This window comes from Polypterus senegalus, chromosome 11, assembly GCF_016835505.1.
Source record: "Polypterus senegalus isolate Bchr_013 chromosome 11, ASM1683550v1, whole genome shotgun sequence".
Taxonomy (NCBI): Eukaryota; Metazoa; Chordata; class Cladistia; order Polypteriformes; family Polypteridae; genus Polypterus; species Polypterus senegalus.
This window is the reverse complement of record NC_053164.1, coordinates 69,349,055-69,376,795: the sequence shown is the minus strand read 5'-3', so window position 1 is coordinate 69,376,795 and position 27,741 is coordinate 69,349,055. Positions and strand designations below refer to the sequence as shown.

At 37.8% G+C, this 27,741-nt stretch overlaps 1 protein-coding gene across 2 annotated transcripts; it reads right to left on the bottom strand.

The window, feature by feature from the left end:
- Nucleotides 1-622: 622 nt before the first annotated feature.
- On the bottom strand, nucleotides 623-27,524 carry LOC120539139 (major histocompatibility complex class I-related gene protein-like). Of its 2 annotated transcripts, none has more exons than XM_039768945.1 (7): nucleotides 27,242-27,524; nucleotides 25,261-25,521; nucleotides 21,209-21,487; nucleotides 12,892-13,179; nucleotides 11,269-11,364; nucleotides 5,625-5,744; nucleotides 623-1,477 (listed from the first exon to the last, which is right to left on the bottom strand). In XM_039768945.1, the coding sequence occupies exons 1-7, from the start codon at nucleotides 27,324-27,326 to the stop codon at nucleotides 1,434-1,436; spliced, it is 1,173 nt and encodes a 390-aa protein (XP_039624879.1). In that variant the 5' UTR covers nucleotides 27,327-27,524; the 3' UTR covers nucleotides 623-1,433. The 2 variants fall into 2 exon arrangements, with proteins under 2 accessions (XP_039624879.1, XP_039624880.1); XM_039768946.1 differs by having other exon boundaries at nucleotides 27,266-27,521.
- Between the last annotated feature and the right edge of the window lie 217 nt (nucleotides 27,525-27,741).

Sequence of the window (27,741 nt, the reverse complement as noted above, 5' to 3'; positions counted from 1 at the left end):
AGCGTTTCAGTGACCAAATCTAATTCAGAAGTTTAGCCTTATTGAAATTAAGGTGCTTATGAATAAAATGTTTACCACTATATTTTAGACTCGTGCTTTTCCATGTCTGTGTGAGTAGCAGTATATAGCTTTCTTCTTCTTTATATATGTTCATGTTGTGTTACTTTTTTAATTGAAAGAGAGCTTCCCCTCCATGTGAAAATGCATACACAAACGTACAGTATAGAATAGAATAGAATAGAAGGTCTTTTATTGTCACTATACACATGTACAATGAGATTTAATGTCTTAACTGTGCCATTTTGTTTTCAGTTTTCTTATATTTAGAGCCATTTTCTATGCAGGATTTCCATAGATGCTGTCATACTGTTTGTAGAAACAATCTGTGCTGCTGGACATGTGATGTGATGTAATAATTCTGCCCCTATAAAGATAGCAGTGTGACTAACCTAGTGTCTAAATTTTGACTAATTCTCAAAGGAAAAAGCCAAGAGTAGTGGAGACTGAAAGGAGTTTCCAAAAGCAGTGATTTTGTAGGATTTTGAATTTGATATGTACAGTGACGTTCAGGAGGCATTGAAGTGATGATCCCAAACCCAAACAAGACACAGAAGGGAGATGATTCAGCAAAAAGTGGAATTTATTGGCACAAGAAGTAACAATTGCAACAGGGAAACAGATATAATCTACAATAGGGAACAAATCACAAAACCTAAGCCTCCAGGACCTGACTAAACACAAGCACTCGTTATCTACCCCATGGAGTTGATGGTCCACTTACCCACTATTGCATACTCTCTCCTGAACACCTTCTAAATAAATCTTCCTTTCTCTGTCTCCTTATTTTCACAGATTTGTCTTTTTTTCTTCCCAGTCCAGCCATTATTTCATACTTCTGATTTGTATGGGTGTTATAAAGTTTGCATTTTTAGATACTGTGGTGCTGTGTGGTTGCTGGGAGTGTAGTGCAAGTGTCAGTGTGGCCCATGGCAGTTTGACAGTTATGACATACAGGATGGCCACTTGGCTAGGGTATGAACTTTGTGAAAATAAGGAAAACATCTGCATGAGACCTGAGCTCAAGCAATAAACAAATGCAAGTTACATTTGATTTAGCTTTTTCTTAGAATTTAAGTTTAGTGTTGTCTTATAAACTTTGCAGAGATCGGTATGCTAACATTAAAATGGATCATGAAGAGCTGACTTTTCTTCCCAAAATATCCCAGAATAAAGAGTTCTAGATCTCTAGCACTCTCCAAATAAAACTGCCTGAGAAGCCCTGCATAGAAAGTTCTCATTGGCTGTGACACCTGCTTGAATTAGATATGCGCATATACAGTTTTTCATACAAAGTTGGCTACATAACAGGAGACCACCACATATGATTAAAGAAAGACGTGCATGCTGTTTGTAGAGTATTTCCATTCCCCGACTCATAGGTTTTCATGTAAGGGTTGAAGGCCTTGTTCATGCTCTTCTGCAAAATGACAGACAAAAATCATAATTAGAAAATATTTCTTTTAAAAAATCACTATTGCAGTTATTTTACTAATTATCCTGGAAGAGATTACTTGTAAATAACAACTACTTTTCAGTTTTCACTATGAATGCAGTTAATTTCCAAAAATAATATAACTACAAGCAGTAGTAAATGATAATCAAGCTTCTACAGATGAGTAAGTTATCTGTGACTTTACCTGGAGCCACCTTGGGGTAAATTTCTATTTGTTGCTAATTTCTCTTGCAGTCTTTAATAAAAAGAGATCTGTGCACCTTTTCTTATTGTAACCTGTGGCGAGTCGCTGGGGCTGTGACCCGGCCAGGACACCTGGAAGGACCGGGAGGTGGCGTGTACGTCCTCTGGGCCACGAGGGGGCGACCACCCTGGATCAGTGGAGATCCACAGGAGAAGAGCAAGGAGACTCAAGCTTGTTGGGACCCGTGGCCACTGCCAGGAGGCACCCCGAGTCTCAGAGGGCCTGGGACTGATTTACTTCGGCCACACCCGGGAAGATGGAGGAGGATCTCTCTAGGGACGCCCAGAGTGCTTCCGAGTGCTCTCCTGACACTTCCACCACACCAGGAAGTGTCGTCAGAGGGAGCACCTGGAGCACATCTGGATGAGAATAAAAGGGCCCGCCTTCCTATAGTCTGGCAGCTAGAGTCGGGAGTGGGAGCAGGACAAGGCTCCCGTGGAGAGAAGAAAGGCGGCCGACGGACAAAGAAAGAGAAGCCTGGAGGACTGGTGATTGGCGCTGGGAAGCACAGTGTGTTGTACGGGACTGTGTTGTGTGTTTGGAAGAAAATAAACGTGCTTTGTATGAAGATGCGGTGTCTGTCTGGTGGTGTTCGGGCATGTCTCACAAACTGTAAATAGTCAAAATGATTGGTGGTTAATATCAAATGGTTTTCTATAATTAGCAGCTGCAACAACTTAGTGCAGTTAAATTGTCTATTATTCATGGAATATATAAAACAATACATTGTATTAATATATCATTTTCCTCTACAATATCCATTTTGTAATTTATTTTCCATCTAATAGATAAAATGTTCCTGCATGTTGACAGCCAATTACAGACAGAGCCAATGCATGTTTTTAGTCACAAGATCTCTAACCTCTTATTTTACGTTTTTCTCAAGAAACATCAGACAAACAATCCTTTTGTTTTTATTGTTTGTGCAGTCCAAAACACCTGCGTTCCTCTTATCCTTATTGTGGCCTTGTATGCATTGCAGGCACTTGTTGGTTGTCAGCTCTCAAACACACACAAACCTGCTACTACAACTTAGGACAAAATCAGACCCATTTTGGGAGTCACAAAGTGGCCTGACTGAGACACTGCGGATGTCAGACTACATGCCTGGCAGTCATGGGAGCATGTCATGATTTTCTATGACCCCCAAGATCATGTAAGTGAAGACTGGAACTGGAAATCGCTGAAAAAGTCATGTAATGTGATGAAGGATTAAGCAAACTTCCCTGCTGACAGGGGCCAAAGCAACAAATCTACACCAAAATAAATCAGAGCCCACCTTGAGTTGTCTTCTTCACAGTTATGTTCAAACCCTTCTGTGCACCTACAGAGGCGTGAATCACTGCTTTTAATCTCTTCTCGCACAGGCCATCCAATCTTTTACACTCTGGATTTCCCTTCTATGTCAGTCTTTGAATTCACTAATTAAATCATAACTCACCAAAGTTTAATTTTTGAAGATACAGTGCAAGCCACAATAGTGTTAGAGGCAACTTGGGCTACATCCACATTACTATGTTTTAATTTAAAAAATGACATTTTTAAATGAAAATGATCTCCTCAGACTGTGGAGTTTTCACATCATTTGTAAAAGTCCCTTATCCATACTGAAATGTACAAAAATGCATGTGCTGCAGACCTTTGCCTACACCGGGCATGTGCCCATTGGGCATCAACTTCCTTGAAAGAAGCAATCCATCCATTATCCAACCCGCTATATCCTAACTACAGGGTCACAGGGTCTGCTGGAGTCAATCCCAGCCAACACAGGGCACAAGGCAGGAAACAAACCCCAGTCAGGGCGCCAGCCCACCACAGGCACACACACACGCACACACACACACACTGAAAGAAGCAATGTGTTGTGAAAAAATTAAGAGCCACATGTAAGTCAGATTCCCTTGCACTTTAAGTGCTTTTAAAAGTATCAGCACACAGGACTCGGATAGTGCGTTCACAGCATAGAAATAGACGGAAATTCATTAAAGAGTTGTGGTAAAATTGTCCAGTCACATTAATGCACTGATCACAGTTGAGAGTGTGGCAGTAGGGGCTAGTGCTCCTTGAACCCTCAGGTACCACGCCAGACACCAGGTAAAGTCCCAGACTCTTTATTTTTCTTTAGCACAGTGCACCAAGCACCTTCCACTCTACTCATAAATTACACACCCACAATAATAATCTCCTCCTCGCCCAGACACTTCGCCCCTCTACCTCCCAGCTCAGCTCAATGTCTGGACTGGCCCATAGTCCTTTACAGCCCCTGACCAGGAGGTGTTCCTGTCCAATCAGTCCTCAGTTCCTTATTCCTTCTGGGTCAGGGTAAACAGTCCTTTACTTCAACCCGGAGCACGCGTTTCTTCCTGTCACGTGACCGTGACGCACTCCCGGTCATAGGGCACATAAGAGCCTACAAGCCCCTACAGCAGCTCCCTGTGGCCCCAAGGTATCCAGCAGGGCTGTGTATAAACACTACATAGTCCATGAGGCCTTGCTGGACTTGGGCACGATCATGCTGTCGGGAGAGCTCCTCCTGGCAGCCTGGGGCTAAGGACCGAACACGGCCGGCAGTCCTCCACAAGAGTAGCAGTCTTCAAAACTGATGCTGGTAGTCATGTCATTAAATAAAAAAAAAAAACACAAAAATTTAAAGCAACACTTCAAAAAAAGGGATCCACTCTATGTTCATTCGCAGGAGGAATGATTATAATTAGTCCACAGTTATTAGACGGGAGTTATTGCAAGACTGTAGCAACCAATACATTATTTGCCGTTTGTGCATGTATGCAACATTCAAACTGTACAAAATGCAATTAAGACGCATACAGGTAAGCAACATAACAAGTGCCATGGAAATCAAATCTTCAATGTTGGAATTTTTTTTTATGAATCATGACTAATCTGTGAATGAGATGGTAATAAGCAGGATCCAATCAGGGAAGTGCCATGTAATAAGCACAAACCAATCAGAATGTGATATAGTTGTTTATAGAAATCTTTGTTTTTAACCCATCCACACTGAAACTGTACTGTTGCTTTAAAAAGTTTCCAGCTCTGGAGTGTATTTTCTGAAGTACTCATTTTCATAAGTTGTCTCTCACTCTCACGTTCACTTGATCTTTTTACCCCTTTTTAAGGAGACGTCTTTTCAAATCTACTGCACATGTCACAGACAGAGTAATTCAGGCATGAGGGCTTTAAAGCCCTTTTCAGGGTTGCTTCAAAGTCAGGCCTTAGAATCACCTAAGCAGTTTCCTAAACTATAAAGTACTCCTTATGAGCCTTTTCTGCCACTTGTCAGCCTGGACGTTTCTCTTGTTGTCTCTCAACAAGAAGGTCCATCACCCTTGGGTTGTACTGGGTGCCTACTGCCTTCCACCCATAAGGCCTTTCCACCTTAATTTGTTGCGTCACACATCCTGGAGGAATCTTTTTAGTTTCCTTCAAATCCAAAATCTGTTTTCAAACCTTAGTTTCCTTGAAGATTTTATTATCAGGTACTCTTTACATTGAAATAGTCTGTAACTTCCTAGTGGTTCCTGTCTTTCTATAATGACGTGAAGTGAGAACCTGCAAACTCTACATGGAAATCATCTGGGACAGAATTGACACCCAGAATTCTTAATTTGTGACACAGCAGTGGTACCAAATGCTGTACCCAATGTGCCACTGTACTGCCACTCGCTTAAACATATTTCGACATGCTATATACTGTAGGATATAAACACTCAAATAAATTAAGAACCAAGTATTGTTTTCTTTACTGAAAAAATTACAGCAATAATAGTAAATTTTAATCATTGGCACATTTATTGCAAAAAATACTGTGCTTATGTTAATGCATTTAAAATAAGAAAATATACTTACCTTCCTGAATCTCAGGGGTATTGGTTTTATCAACTGCAAATGGTAACAACAACATTGGACAAATATTTTTCTGATTTAATTCTTCCTGGCTTATTATGGCATCTGCATGCCTTGAAGTCCCTTATAAGCAAATAAAACATAATATTATGAAAACATAATTAATATTGTGGGGCAAGAGTGCATCACAGTCTCTACTCATGTCACACACACACACACTTTCACATTAAACAGTAACAGATTTTATTTATTTTTTCTCCGGCCGTCTGGAGTTTTTTTTTTTGTTTTTTCTGTCCCCCCTGGCCATTGGACCTTACTCTTATTCTATGTTAATTAATGCTGACTTATTTTATTTTCTTACTGTGTCTTTTATTTTTCTTATTCTTCATTATGTAAAGCACTTTGAGCTACATTTTTTGTATGAAAATGCGCTATATAAATAAATGTTGTTGTTGTTGTAACAGTAAACGCTAACATTATTCAAAGTTATTGTCTGTTTTTAGATTCATTTTTATTACTCTTTAATTTAATTTTTTTGTATCAGTATACTGCTGCTGGATTATGTGAATTTCCCTCGGGATTAATAAAGTATCTATCTATCTATCTATCTATCTATCTATCTATCTATCTATCTATCTATCTATCTATCTATCTATCTATCTATCTATCTATCTAAAGCAGTGTCCATTTGGAATTGCTTTTAAACTCTTTAGTGAAATAGGAGGAAAAACTCTTGAAATAGTAAAAATTTAACTTGGACAACAACAAGGCACCCCTTACTTGGTCTTAATGTATTTCTTGTTGAGGACTATCAATATTTGATGTCCAAGAGTCATGCCTTGATCTACGTGTTTCCAAGACAGGTACCCTGAAGTAAATAAATGGGTCAGAAGATGGATGGATTGACAAATCATTATTGTGTGGAGTATACAGTACATGAAAGAAGATATAAAGTGCAAGGCTAAGGCTAGATTGGGTAAATCAGAGGAATGGCTGAGACACGTTAAAAAGTTTACTGAAGTTCTTGTTTTTTGTAAATTCTCCTAATTTTAAACTCCTAATTTTGGCTTCGCCAACCCCGTGTTTGGTTGTCTGGATACACACTTTTAAGATTTGTTTTTCTTTGAATTGTTGCTATTTCATTAGTTTCACTTTTACTTCAGAACTTCTGTAAAACAATATTTGGAATCTTGCCAGTCCCAACGTGCTTTTAATGAGGTCAGTGAGACTTGTGTTTAATGACTTTGTACCATAATTCAGGATAGGTTTCTCTGTTTGGAATTTCAGCACAGACAAAACGATCGACATCATCAGCAGTTAATCATTTTTTTACAAAGTAACCAATAAATGCATGTGAGGTAAACCACATTTTTGAAATCCTCTGACTTAAACTTCAAAGCCTTACAATATTTACATACTTCTGACATATCACCTATGTCCATATATTCGATCTCTATTCACCTTTTCGTTATTTCTCAGAGTAACAATTTCTCTTTTTTTGGGCTAATGCGATGTTTACTTTCTTTGTTTTGACACTTTCATTTTTTTCTGCTTTCTTATTCTGTATCTTGCTCTGCATGTGTTTGAGTCTTTTGAATTCCAGTTTTCATTTTCTCTAACCTGCTCTGCTTGTGTTTGGCCCCCTTGTTCTTTAACCTCTTTATGATGTTTTACTTTGTTTTCTACTCTGTCTTTTATTTCTGTCCTTGCTTTGTCCTGCTTTTTTTTCAATGACACATGGTCCATGGTGATTATTTTCCCTTTTTCGAGTAATAATTTCCGTTTGTTTGCGCTACTGCGATTTTTACTTTCTTTTTTTATACTTTCTAATTTTCCTACTTTCATATTCTTTAACTTTCTCCACATGTGTATCGCGCCAACATTTTTTTTGAGCCTTTCGAATTCCACTGCTTTCATAATCTCTAACCTGCTCTGCATGTGTATAGCGCCAACGTTTGTGAACGTCTTTTATGAAGTTCTACTTTGTCTTTTACTCTCTGTCTTTTAATTCTGAGCCCGATTGGACGTGCTTTGTTTCAATTCCACTTGTTCTGGGCTGATAATTACTTTCCTTATTTTCTGAATTTGCACTTAGATTATTCATTTTCTTTTTTGCTCTTTTTTCTCTCCAATGCTTTTGAGTCTCTTTTCTCCGCGCTGCTTTCTTCTTCGCTTAGTCGTTGACGTTTCATTTATAACGTATTGTCCTTATACGCTTTATATGCACTGAGAGCCCTGGATATGTGTGTGCTCAAATCCTTTAGACAACTGAATGTTTTGCTGTCTCTGGGCTTATTTGATATTGATTGTAAGTAGGGCATGTCTTGCAAGAATGTCATGTTCCACGTCATCGCGAGACGGTCCTGGGTCAACCTCTTGGCACAAAGTCTCATGATTAAGGTCCCCACAAGATGCTCCGTGGTCAATCTCTTTCATCTTGCGGTTTCTTTTAAGTGTCTTCCGTGATCTTAACGTGAAGATCACATCTCGACGCCCGAGTGTTTCTCTCCAGGATTTTTTTTTATAATAGAGAGAAATACAAATGCGTGTAAGGTAACCAAAGTCATGACAAATGTACATTCTGAATTTTACCACAATAAATATGGCAAAATATTTGAATGTTTCCAGGTACTTTACTGATTCATAGAAGTTAGGAAAAGACTATCATGACAGTAAAGTTCACAAAAATTATCACAACTAAACTGAAGTGAGGGCCTAATCCTATAACAATCGTGTCAGTGTTTTCGAGAGCTTTGTTTCCCCATCACAGTGCTAGACATGTGAGAACGTCATGTCAATTCAACTGCATTTTTAAAATATTTTTATATCTTTTTTTAACCACTTTTCTCTTTACAAGGTCAAGGGGAGTCAAAACACAGCCAAGAAACACCTAGGCAAGGCAGAAACACAATGGCCCACTGCAGGCCACACTGCCTCACAAGACTCCCTCCAAGATAAATTAACATTGCCAGTTAAATATGCATTTGAAAGGAAAATATGTTGCATATTATTTTATACTGACTTAATAAAACTAAGTATTTTAGAAATTTTTTGAACTTTTGTGATTGTTGAAAACAGTGTTCCAGTGTTGATGGAAGCCCAACATAATTAAACAAGTCTCGTTTTCAAATCTGTTTTTGTTAGTGTGTAGTTTAAGGTAATGATCTATTTAAAATCTCAGGCTCCAGTGCAATTATTCCATTGAAGATCATATAAACCTTTACATTATAGCTTCATAATATAACTATTTATTATGTTTTCTGGTTTCTTATAATTACTGCACAAACCAGATGATTTCACAGTATATTATCCAGGCTCATGGTTTAAGGCACAAGCATCCATATCAAATGCATGTTATATACCTTAAACAATCTAATTTTACTACTAAAAGAGAACAAATGAAACTTTGCACTTCACACAATGGATTTCTGGTTACCAGTGCATTTTAAAATGATGGGATTCTCCAGTACAACAGTAAGTGGTGCTCATAGCTTTCTGGATTTAAAGAAAAACAAGCAGTTTGTGTGCAATGTGGCCTTTAAAATCAATCAAAAATATCTCTAAACCCAGAACATATTTCAAAGAGGCCAAAAAAGAGAATAAAACAAAATAATGTGCCTTTTAAAACAAATAATAAATACAAAGAAGGCTCAATTCAAAGCAGAACTCAAGGTGGCCAAAATACAAAACAATAAACCGGCTGGCCTTCAGACCTTGATTAACAGGTAAAGCCCCAGGCCACCTCAAACCAAGAAAACAGCACACTGCTCTCTCATCCCCAGCACATTTTCTCTAATGGTCTCTTGTTCACCTCTCCTCCCAACTCCATGTTTATTTAAGCCTCACCTGTAAGTACTTCCAGGGTCAGGTCTGATCCCGTCCGAAACACTTCAGAGCCAAGGACTAGCCTGTATTTTGATGAAGGACAACACCTGAGAGCCTTATACAGTAGACTCTGCTATTTCTGCAACATAACTGGAGTCTGTCTGCAATTAGCATGTGTCAAGACTTCCTGCTGCCCACAACTGGTCTGATGTTCACAGCACACATGGAGGGGCCTTGTCCATTTTGACCCAGAAATGAAGTTGAGGAAGAAATATATTTATATTGTTTGTGCCTTGTGAATGTAACTCTAACTTATGAATCTGAACAGGAACATGAGTTTGAGGAACTGCCTTAAGGGACTTTTTACCTTCAACTGTTTTTTAAGACTGTGTGCATTATTTCCATCTATGCATTTATTACGGAAGCTGGGCATGAGAGTAATGTGCTTCCTGGGTTGGAAAACAGGAAGGGTTGTGACAATAATCAGAAGGTGACAAGTCTGTCTATTTACTTTATAACTAAAAAGTTGTGGTCCCAGAAAAAATTGTTCAACTTTGACCTGACACAGTACAAATTTTAGAATCCCTGAATCAACAGTCAACCACTTAAAGTCCTAGCATAGATGAAGACTTGGGTCTATCACCAAGGAGCTACAACTGTGAAAGGTCAACTGTGGTTACCAGCAGTGGGCTAGCATGACAAAGCTTGTCTCAGAGAAGAACTCAAACTGATAGGAAGAAAAATCTTAGGCAATAAGCCAACAGGGGGGCTTATGCTCTGTGGATTTATGGAGTGTCCTGGAAATATACGGAAAGCAGCACTAGCACATCTAAAAATGTATGAGCATGATGCAAGTATTTAACGCTTCCACTGAGTGCTGGGGTGGCAGGTGGTCCAGTACAATTTAAAGATGTCTAAAAACTGGTTAAAAGATACAGTAGGTTTGGGGAATAAACAGATATGATCTGACTTTACCTCAGACTGCCAGATGGCAGCACAGAATGGCAACATGGTATTGATGCAGCCCTGTGCCTTGTTTTCAGGAACAAGAGGAGGTCACCAGTTATAAGTAGTGGTTTAAGTGTGTGGTGCAGCACAGGGATGCTGGGATTTTGGGTTTGCAAAGGGAACTCAAACAAAATTGGACAGAGGACTTTTGGGAGTATTCCTCTCTTTTCAAGTGGTTCCATGTTTTCCTCAGGCATATAAAGCCATCTCAGCACCACTGCCACTTTGAGTGTGAAATCAGGAGGTACATTAAGATCTCTACTGAAGAAAGAGAGGGAGGTAAAGGGTGCTGGAACTTTATTCTCCTCTATTTTGCTTACTCCTGCCTTATTTTTGTGTAATAAAGTATCTTAAGAATGTAATTTATTAACCTCTTTGTCTTATTTTAGGAGTTCATTTCTCATTTGAACAAGTGTATTGAGAAATCACAAACTGATGTTATTAGTCAGACCATAAAAACCTGAACATTTAAAAAAAGAAGAGCACCTGTCTGCTTTTTGTTGAATTTAAGGGAATATTAATAAACACAAGGTCCCGTTAATAGTTAAGAGGGTCTGTTCTCTGGTAAGATCCTGTTTTGAAATCTTTCCACAATCTGAATTCAGGATATCCCTGGTGAAATTAGTGTCAAGATAGAAGACCAGGGAGATACCGTTAGCTTAACTGACAAACATCATTTTAATATATGAAATAAATAAACATTGAATATTTTTTTTCTTTTAAGGGACTTCATTTTATTTAAGCGAATGCGTAGCATGTTATGCATAAATAGGTGAAAATTAGTGTTAATACAAAATAAAAGATATTTACATACCTGCTTGCTTTTTCTTCCACAGGACAATGCCAGTCAATACTGCAGTTATAACCACTGCAATGATGATAATGCTGACTACCACGGCCAGATCACTTTCTGTAACACAGCAGACAAAAAAACAAAACTATTCTGAGGGATGTGCAAGGCATACACAAGACTGGAAAATTATTTTAAAGTTAAAATGAATAAGTAATTGTATAAATCAACTTCACTTTTAACATTGTAAAATTGGTAGTTGGTAGTATAGGTTGATGACATTATTGGTCATTATTGGTATTTTTAAAAAACACTTTTAGAATTAAAATTTTTTTTGCTCCTAATTTTCAAGCTGTTACAATGCACCAACACATACTGTAGTATGATATTTTTGCTATAAGAAGCAGAATTATAGTACTGTGTACATTTGATTAATATGCACAAAACAGCCCTACAGCTCTGCAGACATACTGCAGAACACAAACATAACATAAAGCACGATGACAACTAAAAATTCCATGTGACTGAAGAAAGGCAAGCTGCTTATAAATAAAACCTGTTATCATTCGTTTTTATTAAAACACATAAGGTATTTATATTGCTTGTCAATCTTTTATTAGTACCAACAACACCGGTGGCACGAAAGGGTAAACTAACTGTCTAAAGAGAAAATTCTCTTGGACATTTTCTTTTCTCATGTGAGCATGTCGTGTCAATTCAATTACATTTTTAAAATATTTGTATATCTTTTTTTAACCATTTTTCTCTTCACAACGTCAAGGGGAGTCAAAACCCAGCCAAGAAACAGCTAGGCAAGGCAGAAACACAATGGCCCACTGTAGGCCACAGTAACTCACAAGACTCCCTCCAAGATAAATTAGCATCGGCAGTTAAATATGCATTTGAAAGGAAAATATGTGGCACATTATTTTATACTGACTTAATAAAACTGGTAGTTAGTGATGATGGCTGAGAGAAACGCACAATTCTTTTAGTGATTTTAAACTACTTTGTGTATAATTGTAACTTCTCGATTTTAGAATAAATGTAGTAAACATAGAGTATAATAAATGGCAACCTATTTTTTTGGAAAAAGACTTTAAAAAAGTATCTCCTGGAGTCTATTAGAGTTAAGATATTCCTTGAAGTGGAAACTAGAAGCAAAGGACCTTTATCAGAAACACCACACTAAGCAATTGCTGATAATCTGAGTTCAAAGTTGGGGCCTGCTAATATACGTTAAGATTTGACACCATTTTTATTAACTTATTCAAATGATCTTATTTCACCACTACTTATGACTTGTTTTTTTGATTATCACCTTTGTACGTAGGAGCACCATTGTGGTGCAATTCATAGAACTACAGGTGTATCTAAATCTTGTTTCTGTTCAATGTGTACATAGATTTTGCGTGTTTTATTTGTATCGATGTAGAATTTTAACTACATGGATATTTCCTTATCGAAAACTAATGATAAGAAAAAAGAAAGGTATATTAGGATTTGGCTATTCTAAACTTGTCCTGTTCCACTTCTATTTGTATATATGTGAGCGACCCTGTGTTGGATTGGCATCCCATGCTGGGCTAATATCTGCCCCACCATCCAGAATTGGTTTAAGCCCCACCATCCAGAATTGGAACTTACCTTTGCTTTTCCAGGGAATAATTAATTTCTTAGTGAGACTGGCATGGTCCACATGACATGAGTATTTATATTTTTCCAAGTCCGCATGATTTATTATGATGGTTTTTCTCACTTGATAGGTTTTATCATCATTTGGCAGAATCTCTCCATTTTCAGCCTCTAGCTGGTCCATTTCATTTCTGATCCAAGTGACCTCAATATCTCTTGGAAAAAACCCAGTCACGTGACAAACAAGTTTAATGTCAGAAGGTGCCTGACTTGTCTGGAATAACGAAACCTTGGGTATCTCTGTGGAAAAAATCAGCAGCTGTTAAGATAAGTCAGTATTACTACTGCTAATGTAAAGACAGAGCACTGGGAAATATTATATTGGTTATTTACAGCATAGTAAATGTTTTTCTAATGATACTAGTAACTTTAGCTTATGGAACTGAAGATGAATGGAATAGAATCTTGTCAAATATATACAGTATTTATAAACACAAAAAACTGCTGTTAATTATCATTTTATTGAGAAGGTTACCTATTACATGCTTACTTTATGGATTTATTTGCTTAGCTTCCAGTTCTTCTAACTACAATATTGCAAAGAAGTCAATTTTTCTCTTGCACTTATTTAAGGAAAGCATTAAAGCAACAGAAAAAGTAAGTTTAATTTGTAACAGCCTAAAAGTTCCTCATTTTAGGACAATATAAATTTACTATATTCAAATTTTAGGAAAGTTATTAGGCCTATGAAAACTTTTTCAAAAAGCAATATTCATAGGAATTAATGGTCTCTTTATCAAACTATACAATCAAATAAGACTTTCAGAGTCATTTTTGAGAATTAATTGTATACAAATAAAATAGAGATAATCAGAAAAAACATCACACAATACAAAACAACAACAGAGGGTTATGGTATTTGCACTGAAATGAAAAACTACAATCATAATAATAATTATATGCATATGCTATCATAGAGCATTTCTTCTGCTGTTTCCACAAACTGCTCTCATGTCTACAACAAGACAAGCAGCACATCATCTAAGTCACGACCAGCAAGATAAAAAACATTTTTAAGAACAAGAGGTATCTCACAATTTCTGGAACATGTTAAGTGTCTCCTTGTTGTTATTTTAAACCTGCAATTTCAAAGGTCCCTGGTTTTATACTGAATATTATGGTATGCTATATTATATTCCTATGCTATTTTTCAAGTATCTAAATATTTATTTCATTCATTCTTTTCTGTATACACTTATTTCAGCACAGGATGGAATGAGTGACTACGATACTTAAATTATCATCATCAGAACAATTCCTTGTAAAAAGCTTTCTGATTTTCATTCAAAAGTAATGTTGCAGATTTGATGAAGTCACTTCACTGAAGCAGTGAGGAACTGATTAATGATTGCAGTCCAACATGGCCCTCAGGGCTCACTTGTGTGTACCTAAGTGCAGGATATTTATAACATAATTCTATGATTTGGGCATTACTTCTGGTGTGGGTATTCCAAGGGCACTGTCACTAACAACCAATATCTTGACAAAACATTAATACTTTGTACTTACAAATAGTATATACAGTACATCTATACTGCTTTTAAAGACACAAACAGATGTCATTTTTACCTAGCACATAATTTGACATTTACATTAAATATTGTATGTGCATGAATTTCTGCTCCATTGTTTCCTCACTATTCTGTATATTTCGCATGTATTACAATATTGTGAAGGCAACTGCATTCTTGCAGATCATGTGTTATGGCATGTTGAGTCATTTTTAATTTTTTACTCTATAAAATGATACACACTTTAGCTCTCCTTCTTACCACAGTTTTTGTCCATGAATTTTTTTGCCTTTGAAGCTTACTGAATCTATGCCTGGCTTTTGACATCAAGCTTTGCCTGCTCCCTTTCACTTTTCCTCTTTACATCTTTACTTCTTTTCTAGTGTGCATTCCAGATCTTCAGAGTGTCTACAACACTTCCTACATCTTGATACACCATAAACAATTTCCCCTCTACTGTATATTATAGTGTATATCAACATTGGCCACTCTCACTCCTACCTCTTGCTTGCTCCTTCTCCTCTCCCAACTATACGCTGAATGATTCCAGACAATGGACAGCGATTAAACCAAACTCTTGCCATTCCTTTCAAGTCAACTCCTGAAATCATTCCTGGTGCAGGAAACTCTCTGTTGCATTGAGGCCAACAAGCCAGATTCTTCTCTATTCTTCTTGGAAGCCTTTTAGAGTCAAGTTTCCAGTACACTTAAAAGTGGGAGGTTTGGTTTTATTAAGGGCTTGACTGATAGCTGAAAAAGATGCCAGAGTTTGAGGAAAAAAGGTTTGGGAGACAAGAAGGAGCTGTTTTTCAATGTAGCTGGTGTGGGTAAGTGTTTTAGGCACATCACTTGTTATACAGGGCTCATCATTGTTTTAAATTCTGGTTGCTATAATGCTATGCCTTACTAGGGAGCGTATTTACACATGAGAGTGTGTGTGTGACATCATGATGGCCATTTTATTTTCGGTCAAGCAACATGCTGTATTATGGTTGTAGAAAAGGCGCTATATAGGCGCCTGACCCGACACTGAAAGACACGGAGGCACGTATAAAAAGTACAATTACTTTTATTTTTTTCTAGCTGTGTGACACGTCTTCCCGTGCCACACAGCCCAAACACAGTCCCAAAGCACAAAACTCACAGCAAACCACAATTCTCCACCTCGCTCCACCACTCCTCCCAGACAAGCTTCGTCTCCTTCTTCCTCCCAACTCTGGCTCGTCGAGTGGTGGTGGCTGGGCCCTTTTATAGCCCACCCGGAAGCGTTCCAGGTGATTAACCACCTGGTCCTAATTGCACTTCCGGGTGGGGCTGAAGACTCGTCCAGCTGGGCTGTGGGAAGCAGACAGCCTCCCCTAGCGGCCACCCCGGCCCCAACCAAGCTGTGGAGGACTCCATCTCCCATGGAGCCCTACGGGCGGTTGGGGAGTCACCATCGCCAGGAGGCTGCCACCAAGCATCCTGGGGAGGTATTGGACTGCCCATGGCGGCTCCCCGAACATAAGTAGCAGGGCGTCCCTGCCGGGCATGGGACCCAGCTGTCCTTCACATAGTCTATCTTTGTTTAACCTTTATCTGTAATCTGATTGCTGGTTTCTAAATCTTCTGTGTATTGACCCCTGTTTGATCCCAGCATTCTTCCTGTATTGTACTTTTGATTTTCTGCCTCATACTGTTTAATAAAAACTGCCTTTGTTAAATATTTTGTGAAAAGTTCAAATGGTTAAGACATGTGAGAAAAAGTTTAAATTGACAACTAACTTGTACAACAACACTCCATTCAAATATAAGCATCCAGAGGCAAACAACAGAACAAAATAGAGGAGAAGGCCATGAATAACATGTTTGGTGTAACTAAGAACATGGCAGAAGTGAAAAGAAGGGTGTACTCTGACTGCATTGTTTAATGGACTCATTTTTGTACACAAAATATAAATAAATTGATAACAAGTTAAAGTAGCTAACTGTCACAATCGATGATATTTAAAGGAACACTTTTTAATCAGAGTATAGCATAAAGTCAATGAAACTTATGGGATATTTAATCTGGTCAGTTAAGTAGCAGAGGGGGTTGTTAATCAGTTTCAGCTGCTGTGGTGTTAATGAAATTAACAACAGATGCACTAGAGGGGCAACAATGAAATGACCCCCAAAACAGGAATGGTTTAACAGGTGGAGGCCACTGACATTTTCCCTCATCTTTTCTGATTGTTTTTACTAGTTTTGCATTTGGCTACAGTCAGTGTCACTACTGGTAGCATGAGGCGATACCTGGACCCTACAGAGGTTGCACAGGTAGTCCAACTTCTCCAGGATGGCACATCAATACGTGCCACTGCCAGAAGGTTTGCTGTGTCTCCCAGCAAAGTCTCAGGCGCATGGAGAAGATTCCAGGAGACAAGCAGTTACTCTAGGAGAGCTGGGCAGGACCATAGAAGGTCCTTAACCCATCAGCAGGACTGGTATCTGCTCCTTTGGGTAAAGAGGAACAGGATGAGCACTGCCAACACTCTACAAAATGACCTCCAGCAGGCCACTGGTGTGAATGTCTCTGACCAAACAGTCAGACACAGACTTTATAGGGGTGGCCTGAGGGCCCAACGTCCTCTAGTGGGCCCTTTGCTCACTGTCCAGCACCATGGAGCTCGATTTGCCATGGAGCTTTCTTTGCCAAAGAATACCAGAACTGGCAGGTCCACCACTTGCACCCTGTGCTTTTCACAGATGAGAGCAGGTTCACGCTGAGCACATGTGACAGACGTGAAAGGGTCTAGAGAAGCCGTGAAGAACATTATGCTGCCTGTAACATAGTTCAGCATGACCAGTTTGGTGGTGGGTCAGTGATGGTCTGGGGAGGCATATCCATGGAGGGATGCACAGACCTCTACAGGCTAGACAACGTCAACTTGACTACCATTAGGTATTGAGATTAAATCTTTGGAACTATTGTCAGACCCTATGCTGGTTCATTGTGTCCCGGGTTCCTCCTGGTGCATGAAAATGCCCAGCCTCATGTGACGAGAGAATGTAGGCAGTTCCTGGAGGATGAAGGAATTGATACCATTGACTGGCCCCCACTCTTGCCTGCCCTAAATCCAATAGAACACCTCTGGGACATTATGGTTTGGTCCATCTAACGCCGCCAGGTTGCACCTCAGACTGTCCAGGAGCTCAGTGATGCCCTGGTCCAGATCTGGGAGGAGATCCCCAAGACAACATCTGTTGTCTCATTAGAGCATGCTCCCCAAAAAACGTTGTCAGGCATGCATACAAGCACGTGGTGGCCATACAAGCTACTTAGTACGATTTTGAATTGCTGCACTGAAATTTTGGCAAAATGGAATAGCCTGTCGATCGTATTTTCACTTTGATTTTGGGGTGTCTTTGAATTTAACCCTCTGTAATTTTCATTTCCATTAAAACGATGTGGCATTCCTTCGTTCCTAACACATTGCCCAGTCCGTATCAGTATAGATATCCAGCATGACTTTTTTCCCATTGAGATCTGATGTGTTTTCAAAGTGTTTCCTTAATATTTGTAAGCATTGTGTGTGTGTGCATATATATATATACAGTAGTTGATTTTGCTATGATGTTAAACATTGCTACATTTCATTTGGGTTTAGACTCACTGACTTGAAATAGAAGTGACTAAATTCAGCTCCCCATATTCACAATATAGGTTAAGAAAGTTTACAGCATAACATACCTGACCAATGAAACCTCTGACAACCAGTAAATATGAATAGAGGGATAGAAAAGTATTAGTATTAGTATTCTAAACCCTACAGTACAGTATATGCAGAGAAATACTCATAAATTAAAAGGATGCTTTTCTTCTTTTAATGCCAATTTTGACAGCATTGCCCCAATACATAAAAAGGGTAACTGTACATTGGAAAGACTTTATAGTACTGCTGGTGAAGTATGAATAAAAAATGATGCTGTGTCTGTACTGAATATAATTTTGAGTAAAATGAACATGTAAAAAGAAATAATGAGATGTGAATAACTTACATAAGGAAGATTTTTTTATTTTTAAGAAAAGCAGTAATGCAAGCATCACGTAGCTCAGATCCAGTAATTTAAAAACTATTATGTATACTTTTTATAAAGTATTTTTCATTCTGATACTTGCATAACATAACATGACATTCTCAAACTTGATTAACCAATTTATTTTCCTTGGGGCTGAACTTACAGTGGATTCAGATAGTATTCAGACCACTTCACTTTCTGCCCATATTACTATGTTGTAGATTTAATTTTAAATTGATAAATTTAACGTTTCCCTATTAAACTACACTGAACAACAGTGAAACATGTTGTCAGAAAGGTTTACAAACTTATTAAAGTCAAAATTGAAATCTCCTATTCATGTCACCCTTTTGGCAGACATTACAGCTTTGAGTCTTCTTGGATAAGTCTCTACAATCTTTCCACACCTGGATTGGAACAGTTTATCCATTCATCCCAGCAGATCCTCTCAGATTCCATTAGATTGGATTGGCAGTGTCTATAAACTACAATCACCGTCTCTCTCACTGATGTTCTATTAGGTTTAAGTCTTGGCTTTGGATGGGCCATTCATGGAGAGTCAGAGACTTGTCTCAAGCCTCCACATTGTTGTCTTGACTGTATGCTTTGTCGAGCTGAAAGGTGAACTGTCACCCCAGTCTGAGGTTGTGATCACTCTGGAGCAGGTTTACTTCATGTAGTCCACTGTACTTGGCTGCATTCATTTTTCCCTCAATTCTAACCAGTCTCCTCATTCCTCATATTGATAAGCACCCCTATAGTATGATGCTGTCACCACCATGCCTCACTGTAGCGATGGTATTAGTCAGGTGATGAGCAGAGCCTTGTCTTTGCTAGACAAAGTGTTTGCCGTTCTGTCCAGAGAGTTTTTTTATCTCATCAGATCAGAGAGTCTTTTCCACGCATTCTCAGAGTTCATTAAATGCAGTTTGGCAAACACCAAGCAGTAGTTGGACACTGTAACCATAAACATCTAATTGATGGAGTGCTGCTGAGATGGTCATTCCTTCCAACATGTTCTCCATCTCAATAGAGCACTTCTGAAGCTCTCTTAGAGTGACCACTGGGTCTTAGGTCATTTTCATGACCAAGGCCCCTCTTGCTGGGTAACTGGCCAACTCTAGGTATTTCCTAACGTCTTCCATTACACAATTATTGAGGCCACTGTGCTCCTTAATTTATAAATGGTTTCAAACCCTTGCCCTTACCTATGGCTCATCACAAATTTATTGCAGAAGTCTACCAATAGTATATTGGACTTGATGGCTTGTTTTTGCACTGACATGCATTGTATACTGGTGTGTCTTATATACACAGGTATATGTCTTTGTAAACTATATCCAGGCATTTCCGTTTGCCCAAGGTGGACTTCATTCAAGCTCTAGACACATCTCATTGAAAATGAAAGCAAACTGGATGAACCTTGTGACAATTTGAAGTGCCACAGCAAACATTTGAATTCTTATTGAAATGAGATATTTCATTTTGAATTTGTATTAAATTTGCAAATCTTTCTGAAAACATGTGTTAATTTTGTCATTATAAACTATTGACTCTAGATTGATGGGCGAAAACAGTAAATATCCATTTAAAATTAAATTTACAACACAATTTTCGTGAACTTGGAAAGGAACTTAGCAAACAGAGCCCCAAAATGCTTAGCATAGGGACAAAACCATCAAATACTTGCTAGTCACAAAAGCTCAAATGTAGAATCTTTATAAATAAGCAGATTTAACAAAACAAAAAAAAAAATACTCTGTGGCACTTCACTGGTGTCGACCGTATAAGTACATCCCTGCGCACGTCCGTGGGCGCAGTGCCTTAATCACACACGCAGGAAGCCAACGAGGCAATCGAGAACGATCGCACCCACTCATGCAGGTGCGACTCGCTCTAACTACCTCATTAACTCCCGCGGATGTGCAATCGTGCCCATGGAGAACGACACAGCTATATGGATTTAAAACCTGGCGCTTTTTTCTTTTAAGCGCGGACCCGCTATACCACAGGCACAAAAATAAGCTATGAGGAGCACACCGCAAAAGGAGTTGTCTGAAATAACAAGGCCATTCAGAGAAAACAAGTCCCAATACGCAAATCCTAAGACTGAACAAAACAGAAAATCAATAATCCAAAAAGAATAACCAGAGAACTCACTAATACCAGTAGATTCAATGACCGCAAGGGACTGTGCTTTTTCAGCCATTATAGGGATAAGCGCAGACCCTTGATGGTGATGGGCAGATGGCCCTTTCTGTTTGGGAACCACACACAAAACACATGACACATAGGAAAATACATATAGAAACTAAAACAATTAACAATATTAACAAACAAAAGGGTCAAAAATGAGCAAAACAGAAATAGCAAGGACATTTGGCTGAAATGATAACAACAATAAAGTGTAAAAAGTGAAGTCTGAACACTTTCTGAATTCAGTGTATATAAGCAGCATTGGTGGAAGATTAAAAACAGCCGTATACACTCACATTCACAAACACTACAGCAGGCCAGTTTAGAGTTGCCAATTACTTAACTTGCATGTTTCTAATATATGAGTGAAAAACTTGAGTACTTCCAACAGCCAGCACCTGGCCAGAGGATTTGAACACAGAGGTCATGTGGTGACAATGCCAATCACTGCCTCACTCTGGTATACTTATATTTAAAACAAAACAAAAAATAACAAACCAGTGTACAGTATAATGACCCACCTTTTCTCTCCAGTGTCTCTTTTCCAAACAACAGGTATTCCTTTAATGATAGAACACAAAATTCTCTAAACGCATCAACGTCAATGTAATGATATCTTATCTCAGAATTGCATTCTTCTTTTATACTGTCTGCTTGGTTATCCAAAATAGTGCAAGTAAGTTCTTTCAAGTCAACGTCAAGCAAATCTTCTCCATTAAATCCGACGTGACTAAAGAACCAGTCAGTCTGATCTTCTTGGTCTACCTCACAGCCAACAATTACCTGTCCAATGTGAATCCCTATTGAAACATAGAAGCAACATTTTAGTAAATAAAAATCTCTCTTTAAAATTTAAATTAAACCTTTAATATTAATGGAACATAAAAATATTATTTAAAAATTCATGAAAGTAAAATGATCCTTGAAATAGTTACTAAATTATTTAAGTGTTTTTAGTTTTAAATAAACCTTTTGGGGTGGCACGGTGGCACAGTGGTAGTGCTGCTGCCTCGCAGTTAGGAGACCTGGGTTTACTTCCCAGGTCCTCCCTGCATGGAGTTGGCATGTTCTGCATGGGTTTTCTCCACGTACTCGGTTTCCTCCCACAGTCCAAAGACATGCAGGTTAGGTGCATTGGCAATTCTAAATTGTCCCGGTGTGTGTGGGCTGGTGCCCTGCCTGGGGTTTGTTTCCTGCCTTGTGCCCTGTGTTGGCTGGGATTGGCTCCAGCAGACCCCGTGACCCTGTAGTTAGGATATAGTGGGTTGGATAATGGATGGATGGATGGGTAAACCTTCTTATATTGTAAAATTAATGTAAAGTAATATCTACTGTATAAGCATAATTTAGGAGCTCACTAAATACAGACTTTACTTTTGTCAAGGAATCCCATTATGCTTGATTTAAGATCTATAGGTGCTTTACTTGTCAATAAGAAAGGACATTTTGATGCTACTGTTTCACTTTAGTAAAGAAAATTTACAAAATCCTTCAGGAGCTCGTCATTACTGTGACTTAATTTAACCTAATTCGTTATGTTGTCACAGAAGAAACTTACAAAGGAAGGAATTGCACACTTCAGTCAAATTTTTTAGCTGGAAAAATAAATTTTATAGTACCACTTTAACTTTTGTGATACTGTACTGAAGATGTTTATATGTTACATTTTAACCAGGACATTTTATTGAAATAAAGTAAATTTCAAAGAAGTTCATACCAATAAATTGTAAGTATTATTTAGCAGAAAGGATGTATGTAATGAAAGCTGAATATGTAAATATAATTTAGTTTATATGTAAACTGCACCACAAGGTCTATATAGTATATACAGTTATTGATGCAAATAACCAGGTTTTAAAATAATTTCATGTTAATTTGATTTATAAAACTTGTGTATGTGCAAAAGAGGCTCGAAATGTGCATAGGAACCTTCCACACAAAAGTTGGGAGTTACAAAAGAAAACTTAACATGAGAACGTGTGTATATTTACAGCAACTCTGGCCCATCTGTGCACAACATTTCTGAGAAACTGCGAAATGACGATACTCTTCATCAAGTAGGAAATACAGCCAAACAAGTTAAATAACGGCTTGCATGCATAATAATTTTATAACTAAACCATTATTATAATGGGTATTGACATGACAAACATATTAAGCCTCAAAAAGGATCAATATAATGTACAGTCTCTGTTTTAGGTCCCTTTTAAGAGGACACATTCTGCGTATTTACACTGAAGAACTTCTATGTTTTTCATCAGTTTATTTCAGTTGCCTTTACTCACTTCTCAGGGAACTGGCTGACAGGTCAGGAATATCTCAGCCAAGTTTCAGTACATCTTGCCTACTGTGCTGGATGCCATTAACCAACCAAAGAGTCACTACATTTCACAGTTTTCATTTGGTGTGGGTGTACATACATAAAACATTATATGTTTTTCCAACATAAAAGTCAATTTGCAGCAGTGTCTGGTTCTCCTTTACTGCACTCATTTTGCAATAAGGGCACCTAGGAAGAGTTAAGCTGCTTTTATCAACTGTAAGCTCTTACATTTCATTAATGCACAAGTTGTGGGATAATCTGTGCAATGATTTAAATATGTATGAGAGTGTGGTTTGATGGCTAATGTACAATATGTAGGAGGTGGAGGAGGCTAGCTGGAAGAAGAGTTTTTGGTTGTTGAATAAAGAAGGTTAACTGCTTGAATGGTGTCAGAAGTGCACTGTAAGTAATATCGTTTCACTTGTGCATGGTGCAAAGAAGAGAAATCTAAGTTTAGTGAACAACTTTTAAGTTAAAACAAGAGATGTAAAACTTACCTGCTTTTATTTGTAATGGAGGGTAATGCATCTCAGAGTTCGAGCAACGCCATGATGGGTATACACTGGGACTTAGTGCCACATTTAGCAACCAGCTGCCAGAGTCGTTTGATTTCATGAAACCTCAAGAGTGGCCCAAATAGATACGGCATTTTAAACAAAATGTGATATCCATCTCTTTGATGAAGAAATTAAATAGCAAAAACTCAAAAACTTTCAAATCAGTTAACTAAGTCACACTCGAATATTACTTTATGTATTTTTTAACTTCTTAAAATAAGAAAGGGCTTATTTTGAGACAATTACAATATGTAGTCAAGTAAACTTAAAATCCCAATGTTTTCAGCCATTTAAATATCTTTAATGATATTTGTGTTCTTTTCTGTGATGAAGACTGACTTATTATACAATTTAGATGTCCTAGAGTCATCCCCTTTGAGTTTGTGCTGATTTGGAGCCTACATTACAACTGAGTTTGCAAAATAAAAGATGGATGGACTGACGGATGGGCATCAGAATGTGAATGAGGCATCACTGAAATATGCAATGCAATGAGATTTTCCTTTCACTTCATTGTCTTGATGCCAGGAGTTGCTAAAATGCTATCACCATAAAAGTCTGCGTGGATGGTCAAAACGTTCCATACCTTTAAGACAATTTGAATTCCAAGTTTCTGTTTTATAAATCCTTACTTGTGCGTAAGAAATAGCTTATGCACATTTCTAAGCTTAAGCAAGCTTTATACGAGGCCTCTGGACTGTATAAAATTATGACATCTAGTTAGTTTGATCTTACTAAACTTGGTGTAATAGACCTCACCATGATATGAAGAGATGCCAAATGGTTCATATGCTTATAAGTCTCTCTATGCCCCATCTACATTATCCAGTACATTTCTAGGAGTAAGTTAAAGGAAAAACAAAGTATCTCTCCCTCCTTCTGAACTGGTAAAGAATTCATATCTGGGGTTATGAGGCATCTAATTTGCTTTCTCCTCATGCTCCCAGTCACCACATCTCACCTCTTCTCTCAGGTGCTTTTATCACTGTTGTATTTCCAGTTTCTCTTTTGCCTCAAGAGTCTGCTTAAAATCTCAGGCTACCATCCAACTATCATCCTCTCATTTCCAATTTTAAGGCTAATCATATCTTACATAGGGTAGCCATTTCAAAGCATCTTTATATCTATGCTTCCTCAGAATCACTTCTGAGATCAGGAAGCTACAGGTCCACCAAATCACTGCTTGGTCCTGGTATCTCTGCAACTCTGGGCCAAGATAATACTGTTGTTGTTGGTTGGAAGACAAGGATGAACCTTCCTGAAAGCTCATAGTCCTGGTCTAGAACCCTAAGCCTAACCCCATTTGCTACTGGGATACAAACCATAAATTAGACTACTGCCCCCAGAAGTATTTCAACAGGCAAGGGGTATAGATCTTCTTTGAATTCTCAAGATCCAAAACACTGAATGGTTTAGACTGCAACTTTATGCAATCAGAGAGCTCCTTTCTCACATCTGATCTTCTGTCTCTCACTTTATGGTAAGCGTTTCCTCTGTTTTCAAGCAGTGTTGTATACTTGTCACAGTAAGCTATTCCTGTGATTCCTACTTGCTGTTAAAAGTAAAAATATTTTGATACAGGCTGTATTGATTTCAGGTTAAAATGTGAAACTTAGTTTTGGAGATTACGTTCGTAACAACATCCTTGATTTTTACCGCTTTCAACCAAAATGTTTTTTCCGAATCTACTTACCATTTGATCGGTTTAATAATTCTAGGACACGTCTCTTGTATTTTACAATAGTTTCTGGAAGGCCATAAATCATTTCATAAAGTAAATATAAATTATTAAACTTCTCCAGTCCTTCTAACCAATCATATCGGTGGATAAGTGTCATATTATTGCTGTCATAATAATAGAGCTCGTCTTCTCCCACCATTTCAGAAAATGTTAACTTAGGAATTCTGCTGTTTTCCAAGCCTTCTGTGATCAGAAATCGAAAAGTATGTAAAACTGAAACAGAACAAAATAGGGAAAATGATAACACTTCACTGCAAGTATCCATTACAAGAAGCTGTTTAAATTGTAAAGAGTTCAATTAATAAGACCTTTAAAAATAATGAATAAGTTAAAACATTGAGACTTGAAATATATCAATCGTATCTTTCATGATTGAATAAAAATGACAAATATGTTTTGTGACATGTATTATAGCTCAGGTCACTAAGTTCCTGTATATGACACTAAGAGTCTGGACACACTCAGACATTTTTCTATTTTAATAGAAATTGATACTTTTGTTTTTATCAAAATACATTAAATCAATTTACAAATAGAGCCAAGAAACCTGTTACTCTGTTAACTTGGAAAGCAAGACACTGGCGTTCCTAAAGTTTATTTCTAGGTTGAAAACAACCAAAATAAAAAGCCTTCTCAAGAAACATGTTAGTCTATTGATGTTTTTTAAATCTTTTTAGAATGAAGGTTATTCTATGCAAAACATGTCAAGAAATGGAAGATTTCATGCCAAGGTGTCTATCACTGTCTTGAGAGCTGAGGCCAAACTGAATCAAAACAGGACAGAAAAAGAACGGAAAGTCCAGTGGCAGAACTGCAAAAGGATGAGGACATCAGAGTCTGTAGTGTGAGAAACAAACACCTTACAGGTCCTCAGATGGTATCTTTCTTAAATACACACCAAATGCCAGTGTCATCTGCAACAGGGAAGCCTACTCGGGAATGCTGCCCATTTTCCAGTCATCTTTCATCCCATGTCTGTATTTGTGTGTCCATTTCCATGTTTTCTTTTATTTGCCTGCAGTTTCTGATTTTTCTTTGAAACTCTGCCTCAAAGGCCAGCCTTATTCACAAATTAACTGGCAAGCATTTATAATTATAATATCACTGTTCCTCTTCAACTCAAAAATCTATCCAATTCATTCAGACCATAGAAACTTAAAATTTTAAGCTGATAAACTTAAGGAATCTATGAAGTAACAGAAAGAGCAATTCTCATGAAATTTGGAGCAATGTACCTACTCCATACAGAAGGAATCTGGGATAAACGCATTCCAGCCTGGCGTTGTAACTTCCAAATTTAATGGCACAAGGCACACACACACACATCTAACACATTCACTCAATTCAAGACATTTTAATTTTGTAAATTAACCTAACAGTAAATCTTCAAATTAGTCAGGAGAAAACTGAAATCCCTGAAGGTAACAAATGCAATTACACGAACAAACAACCTACATATAGCAGAACCTGACCTGGGTGTTGAAATATAGCATTTCTATTTTACTTTTAAAATATTTCTGAAAAATGACTGCTCATGTTTTAAAATAAACTGACTATACCAGCTTGTTGCCATCAGGATGCAGATTTAGAGAGCAACAGATTTAATAACTCTTTTATTCATAGAGCTATAAACATTTTAAATTCTGTTACTTGGAGATGCTGCTGAATGTTAAATTCTGCATTATTATTTTGTGTAACGTTGATAGTAATTGTTCTTCTTTGTATTGAACATGAATGTGTGTTTATGCAGTAAAACTGGTTGTCAAATGTTGTGTCTTTGTTGGATCTCTGTAACGTTGTCCTCTGTTTTGCACTTTACTGATACAAATAAATACCCCCTCTTGGATAATAAATTCCACCTAAACATATACATAGTGTACGCAGTAAAAAGCCTAATGTTTGATTAGCATGTCGAAAGAATTAATACTCTTACTTTTGTAGAATTTGGTGATCTTACCAGTCAAGGATGACGGGGTGCAATAAAGACAAATCAGTGTGACTCGATACATGTATTCCATGATTTAAGATGATAGAGTTAATGCCCGCTGTCTCTGTCGCAGCACGTTGCCCGTAGCTGCTGCGCTGTCTTTGTCACTTTGGCGCTGACTCGAGGGCGTGGCTCTCGTTAAACCTGAGCGTCTTTGGCAGCTACCGTGGAAGTGGATGGAACTTCAGTGCAAATCACAGAGTCTGTTTTATTCGTCAATAGTTTATTTTCGTATTAATTAAAAGAATTGTCTTTCGACACTTATTTTTATTGATCGGATATGATGATATTTTATATAAAAAGCAAGTCAATTTAGAACATTAAAAGTTATTGCCGGGTAACTTCCGTAATGTTCAGCTGTGCTGTTATGGAAAGGTTTAGCACGTAGGTTCAACAGTATAAATTACTTATATGCATATCATATAAAAATAATATTACATTTTCAT

Bases quoted from the DNA above. Each gene is read 5' to 3' on its own strand.
- LOC120539139 (XM_039768945.1), bottom strand. From the start codon at position 27,326: ATGGAATACATGTATCGAGTCACACTGATTTGTCTTTATTGCACCCCG. The intron at 13,180-21,208 runs GTGGGTCATTAT...TTTTTTCCACAG, and splicing joins AGAGACACTGGAGAGAAAAG to AGATACCCAAGGTTTCGTTA. The intron at 5,745-11,268 runs GTATGTAAATAT...TTTGCTTATAAG, and splicing joins GTGGAAGAAAAAGCAAGCAG to GGACTTCAAGGCATGCAGAT.